This window comes from Protobothrops mucrosquamatus, unplaced genomic scaffold, assembly GCF_001527695.2.
Source record: "Protobothrops mucrosquamatus isolate PMUCROS unplaced genomic scaffold, P.Mucros_1.0 scaffold124, whole genome shotgun sequence".
NCBI lineage: Eukaryota > Metazoa > Chordata > Lepidosauria > Squamata > Viperidae > Protobothrops > Protobothrops mucrosquamatus.
Window position 1 is genome coordinate 338,570 of NW_015386491.1, and position 6,723 is coordinate 345,292.

At 41.2% G+C, this 6,723-nt stretch overlaps 1 protein-coding gene and 1 non-coding gene across 4 annotated transcripts in view; one reads left to right on the plus strand and one right to left on the minus strand.

Annotated features, from left to right (window-relative positions):
- Positions 1-400: 400 nt before the first annotated feature.
- On the minus strand, positions 401-473 carry TRNAR-CCG. Its single transcript has one exon. It is a non-coding gene; the product is annotated as a tRNA-Arg (tRNA).
- Positions 474-1,158: 685 nt separating this feature from the next.
- KPNA2 (karyopherin subunit alpha 2) overlaps positions 1,159-6,723 on the plus strand; it is an 8,052-nt gene continuing 2,487 nt past the window's right edge. Inside the window, exons 1-8 of one of the 3 annotated variants that reach the window (XM_015812965.1) lie at positions 1,159-1,181; positions 2,089-2,193; positions 2,272-2,409; positions 2,783-2,871; positions 3,510-3,778; positions 4,444-4,538; positions 4,622-4,885; positions 5,816-6,049. In XM_015812965.1, the coding sequence (XP_015668451.1) occupies positions 2,119-2,193; positions 2,272-2,409; positions 2,783-2,871; positions 3,510-3,778; positions 4,444-4,538; positions 4,622-4,885; positions 5,816-6,049 (1,164 nt within the window). In that variant the 5' untranslated portion in view covers positions 1,159-1,181; positions 2,089-2,118. The other 2 variants (XM_015812964.2, XM_015812966.1) reach the window with 2 other exon arrangements.

Here is a 6,723-nt window from a genome sequence, read left to right on the forward strand (position 1 = left end):
GAAGTTCACAACCAAGTTTGAAAAACACCGATTTAAACTTTTTTTTCCCTTTAGTTTTATCCGCAAGATACGAAACAAAGTATTTTCGCGGGAGCCCAAGATTGCTTGTAGCCAGCCACGCACAGCGTGGAAAGGATCCCCAGGTCCCCATCTGGGGGGGCTAACAACCGTTTTTGAGCAGAGGAAACCCACAAAGTTTCCCGAGGTAGCTTGAATACTAACAAGTCACGCTCGCGCCCAATCTCGCGCTCGTCGCGTCAAGAGATGGATGGTCAGAGTTTGTTTTATTCCGCTCCAGACCGATGGTGAGAACGAAGACCAAAGCCACTTAACAAAGCCCAAGAAACCCATCGTCGAGTCTTCATAAATTTTAATCCGGCTGCAAAACAATAGCTACGAACGACCCAGATGGGACTCGAACCCACAATCCCCAGCTCCGGAGGCTGATGCCTTATCCATTAGGCCACTGGGTCACTCGGCAAAGAGCTGTGAGAGCCGCATTCTAAGGGCCCCTCCCGACCACGTATGACTCCGCCCACCTACGTGCGTCCTTTCCCTCCTGGTTTCGTTTCCCGTCACTAAGATATTGGTCACGCCCTCCGCCTCGGTTAGCCTCGTGTTCTACCAGCTCACGCCCCCTCATCTCGCTATCCTTTGAGCGGATTCGAAGGCTGGTCGCGTTCTAACTCCTCCTCCAGGTTTGCCGGCCTGAAACTGATCTACCGCCTATCTAGAACCGTTCACCGCTAGCCGGCTATCCATAGGGTCACCACTTGAAAAAAGGTATATCTGACCATAAACAATTAAGACTCTCCGGTAACCAAGCTGGCGATTCTACCCCACGCGGAGTTTGTCTCGTAACGTTTGCTCCGCAAACCGCCGCCCTTTACGCTGGGAAATGTAGTTCCACGGGCCTCGCGCGCGGGCGTTGAACCTAACGATCGCGAGATCTCGGACTCGCGAGAGACACTTCCCTCCCTCCCTCCCTCCCCCCCCCAGGAACGCGAGAGCCGAGCGTCTTATATTTTTTCAAACTGGCCAATGAGAGGTTTGCTTGGACTCGAATTCACCAATGAGAGCGTGAGGCCGCAAGAAGTTTAAATCACACCTCGCGGAGGGGGACGAGAGTGGGGAGTTTCGCAGCTCCAGCAGTTCGGCGCAACGTGTTGGGGCGCTGCCGGGTAAGTGGCGGAGCCGCGCCGGGTCTGGAGGAGCGAAAGGTGCGCTGAGCCTTAGGACGGAGGGGTGAGCAGGGGAGGCAGGCTTCCCGAAGGGTCCGAAAGCGGGGAAACGTCGGCAGGCTGTGTGGAGAAGGTTCAAAAGCCTGGGAAATGTTCAAGAGCTTTCCAGACCGGGATGGTTCCTTCTCTCTGCCGCCGCTCGTTTGTAATTTGTTACGTTGTTTCACGAAAGCTTCATTTCCTAGCTCGGGAAACATGCACGACACTTTTCGTTGGCGTGAGTGGCTCGTTTAGGCAAGATTTACTCAATTTGGCTCACTTTTCTGGGTTCGCACGACGCGCGGGACTGGAAATTTATGAGAACTGAGTTCGCCCAACAGGCGAGGGTACAAATTGCGGTGGGCTGGTTTGGGGTCTTGTGAATACTGCCAGTAAGTTGCTGTGTGCTTGGAGACGGGCTATAAGGATAACAACAGCGTTACGTGTAATGCCTACTGCCTTAAAATTCTCTTTCGCAGTTTCAATGGATTTTCCTCAAGAGTAACTGCCGGCCTAAAGTAAATTTCCAGAGTAAAGGAAATAAGTTCAGAAATTGTTGAGCTCATTTCCTTCGGAAGAGAAAAAATGCTTTGATGCAGGACTCTAATCCCCTTATTCAGACGCATAAAGTTTGAAACCAAGGCAACTGTGTATCTTAAACGTTCTCAAACTAGGAAAGTTTAAGTATAACTACCATTTAGGTTTGAATAAAATAGGCTTGGAACAGAGCTGCCTCTTAGGCTGTAAACTGCATCTTTTCCAGTGTTTACCAGCTATAGGTAATTTACAAATAGATGCCAACTGCAGTTCTGCAGTCAATATTGTTAAAGGCTAGTATCTCAATTTTAACTACTGGGTCTCTTTATAGGTTTAAAGGCATATCTATATAACATTCACAATGTCTACCAATGAGAATGCTGGGGCAACGGCTGCCCGCCTGAACAGATTCAAGAACAAGGGCAAAGATTCCGATGTGAGTAACTGTCAACTGTGGATACAACTACTTGTATTTTTAAAGCCATAGCTCAGTTTTTCAATGTATTTTCACTAGGAAATGAGGCGACGACGGATGGAAGTCAATGTAGAGTTGAGAAAAGCTAAAAAAGATGACCAAATGCTTAAAAGGCGAAATGTAGGCACATTTCCAGATGATGCCACTTCACCTCTGCAAGAAAATCGGGGCAATCAGGTAAGTGCCTATTTTATAAGCCTTCTGAAGATTTGCCTTTAGTTGTCTGCTTTAAGTTGTACTGGTTTTAGACAGGTATTTTTTCCCAGTCCAAATGAAGAGGGTAGAGATTCAATCTGAGGCCTTCTGTTCACTATCATTGAACTGTAGGCCTTCCTCATTTAGAATAACAAATTTTTGATCTAGTTTTGTTTGACTTCTGTAAACAATAAATTTGAACATTGGAATGTCAAAAGGAAATATCTTGTTTTGTTCTATTTTAGTGAAGGAAACTGTAAAATTAAGGTTTGTGTATGTAATGTTGTAGTGAGGTTTTCCAAGAATACAGCAATTGTTAAACTCTATGTAATTGTTTGAAAATGTTGCCTTGTAGGTTGCTGTCCACTGGTCTGTTGAAGAAATTGTTAAAGGCATTAATAATACTAATTTAGAATACCAGCTGCAGGCTACTCAGGCTGCCAGGTAACTGTCAATACGCATTACTCTGCATGACACAAACTGGAGATAAGAGCTGAAAAAATGTAATCTGAGGTTTCATAGTAATACAGGTATTTTTAGCACAGTAAGAATGCACATTTTTCTTATTTAATGGGTTAACCAAAATCTAATTTTGTTTAGTTTTGGTAATGCAGTGTGTAATCCAGAAAATTGTGGCTTTATGCAGGATATGAACCAAGTTGATATCTAATGGTTAGATGACAGTAACTTTAGGGTACAAATTGGCAACCTAATTTGATTCTGAAAACATCTGTTGGTACAAGATACTGGTACAAAATAAAGCATTAGTTGGAAATATGTAAGGTACTGTATAAGTGATAGTATATTTCATTTAGTCTTAGTTAATTGCTTGAAAACTTTGGATTTGCTTATATGAGTACCGAAAACTGTTTAAACCTCATCCATGTTTATTGCCACTAGACAGGGATTTTGCATCTTATATAAAATGCCTTGCAGCAAAAGAAATATTGTTCTGTATCTAACTGAAACCATAGTGGTCAAGTTTCCAAAATAAAATATGACTAGCAACTGTTGTCATGGAAATGTAAATTTTCTCTCTGAAGTATAGCTAGGAAAGCTAAATTTATTTCTCTTACACATAGGAAACTGCTGTCCCGAGAAAAGCAGCCCCCTATAGACCAGATTATTAGAGCTGGCTTGATACCAAAATTTGTGTCCTTTTTGGGAAAAGCAAACTGCAGCCCTATTCAGTTTGAAGCTGCTTGGGCACTGACCAATATTGCTTCCGGCACATCTGACCAGACAAAAGCTGTAGTAGAGGGTGGAGCAATTTCTGCCTTTATATCTCTTCTGGCTTCTTCTCATACTCACATTAGTGAGCAAGCTGTATGGGCTTTGGGGAATATCGCAGGTAAGTTGGTAAAACTGGCATGCTTCTTATAAGTAATAGTATGCAGAACAATGTGTTTCATTTGAAATTCAAGACATTTTTTTCATATTTATATAATGCATAGGTATATAACTTTTTCCAAGTACAATCCTATGCCAACATTTTCAACATTAAGAGCTGAGGGCGCAGTATTATATGGAACTTATGTAGCTATTTCAGAGCTGTTTCTAGAATTCATAACATTAAATGTTCGGGGTTGAGGAGATATCACTAAATATATGGGCATTTGTTAACTATGCCCTTGTCCTTCAAATCTTGATTATGGTGTTTGGAAATTATGTAAGATTTTGTACATTTCAGTACATTTCAAGATTTTTTTCCCAACTCTGCAATGCTAATGTTGAAATCATTTCCACTTGGGGGCATTCAATGACTAACATCTGTGACTGCAATGTTCTTTGGCTCCTGGTTGCTAGTGGCTAGTTTGCCAAGGGTTTTAATGCTGTTATCAACAGGCTTTCTTTCTTGTTTCTCCTTCTCCTTGAACAGTTTTCCATGGCAGTTATATTATCGTTGTCATGCTTGGATTGTGATCAAGTCAGCTTGCCATGGTGATATTCCTGCCCTGAATTAGCAGTCATTCCATATGAGTCTTAGCATTTGACACTCTTTATTTCTGCCTTCAGGTGATGGCTCTACTTATAGAGACTTAGTTATTAAATATGGTGCACTCGACCCACTTTTGGCTCTGCTTGCTGTTCCTGATCTCTCTTCTATATCTGTAAGTGTGAATTCTCAGCTAAAATCTTAACTGTGAAAAACAATTTCAACATTATTTAATCATAACAATGTTTATTTTTCCAGGTTGGCTACTTACGTAACATAACTTGGACTCTGTCAAACCTCTGCCGTAACAAGAATCCTGCACCACCCATTGAAGCTGTTGAACAGATTCTGCCCACTTTAGTTCGCCTACTGCATCACCATGACCATGAAGTTTTGGCAGACACATGTTGGGCTATTTCTTATTTGACTGATGGGTCAAATGATAGAATTGAAGTAGTGGTCAAAACTGGCTTAGTGCCACAATTGGTGAAACTGCTAGCATGTGGAGAAGTTCCAATAATGGTAAGATAGCCACATACATAAATTAGTGAAGGTTATGAAGTATTGAGATTCTTCATATAAACTATTGCGGGAGATGCAGTTCCCAACTCAAGTGTAGTAATCTCAACTTCTTGAGAAATGTACTTTTAATATTCTTTGGTTTAGAAATCTTTTCAGTATATTGATGTTGATCAAAATGCAAGCTCTTTTGGGTGTATAGTGTTATCTTGAGATGGCTATACCTCCTTCATTGACAGAAATTATTGAAATATCCTTGTAATTTTCTATCTGGACATAACTGTTTTCCATACTATCGAGTTCTAGTCCTGCCTTAGGCTCAAAGCTAACTGGACCAGTCACTTTCTCTTAGTCCTAGGGAGCAGGCATTAGCAAAAATAAATAAACTTTGATATCTTTCCAAGAAAACTGCAGGGACATTTTCAGGCAGTTGCCAGGAGTCAGTGCTGATTTGGGTAGCCATGGAATTTGACCAGATACGTGAATTTCACAAAGGTGTCCCTTACTGTATAATTTGAAATAAGATTTTTTTGACAAAGGGTATACTATCTTCCTCTAATGTTGCTGTTGTATGGTTATGATGATGAAGAAGATCTAGGTATCTTTTAACAGTTGGCTAAACAGTTATGTTAATAGTATATACTTAGTATATACTAAGAATAGTAGTACTGAGAATTACATCAAGGACTTTTGTGGTGGGCGGGCTTGCATGTGAATACTGAGGAGATATTGCAAGGATTTCTTCCATATTCTGTAGACCAAGTGTGCCCAACCATGGTACGTGGGCCACATGCTGTCCTGGACAGCTCGTCAGGTGGCCCCACAAAATCTTCAACTTTCAACATGTGATTTATATGCGTTAACTATGTGATATATTTTATATGCAGCCCAAGACAATTCCTCTTGTTCAGTATCTTAAATCTCTTTTTCCAGACTCCATCACTAAGAGCTATAGGAAACATTGTAACAGGGACTGATGAGCAAACTCAAACAGTAATAGATGCTGGAGCATTAGCTGTCTTCCCAAGTCTGCTTATTCACCCCAAAAACAACATCCAGAAAGAAGCTGCATGGACTATGTCTAACATAACTGCTGGCCGCCAGGATCAGATCCAGAAGGTTGTGGACCACGGGCTTGTTCCATATCTTGTTAGCATCTTAAAAAAGGTAAACCTGAAAATACATTTTGGTTTCTCTGTGCCATCTCTGCCTTGCAATGAACTTTGGCTTTAAAAACCTATGGTTTGCCTCTGTGTAGATATTTTTAAGGTGATTAAATGTATAGTCTGCCTATAAGGCTTTGTTACCTATCTGGATATTTCAGGGACAAATTTTTCAACTTTTGGGGAAAGTAATATACGGTCTCTATGAAATACCGTTGCTATTTAAGAACATGGAATGTATTGATCTGTCATATTCCTAATTTCAAAGCAGTGTAATGCTTAAGCAGTGTTCTTTAAATGTTCTGGCCATGTCATACTGGAAGAAAAATAAAATTTCTTGAGTTGGATCTTATATTTTAGAAGGTTCTTTTATCATTGGGGTGGTTTTTGGAGAGCGTAGAAGATTTCAGAGGGAGAACTAGAAATGTCTTTATTCCAAGGCATGAAAAATTGGGTCATAAACTTTTCATAGATTGAAGAGGCATGATGCTAAATTGAACTCATTATGTAAAATGTAAATGCATCAAAACATTTATTTTTACAAATAACTCAAGACAGAGAGCGGCTTCAACACACCTTCCTATTTTCCCCACCCTAACCGCCTTGTGAAGTATGTTGGGCTGAGAGAGACTGGCCCAAATTTACCCAGCCATCTTTCATGGTTAAGGTGGGACTTGA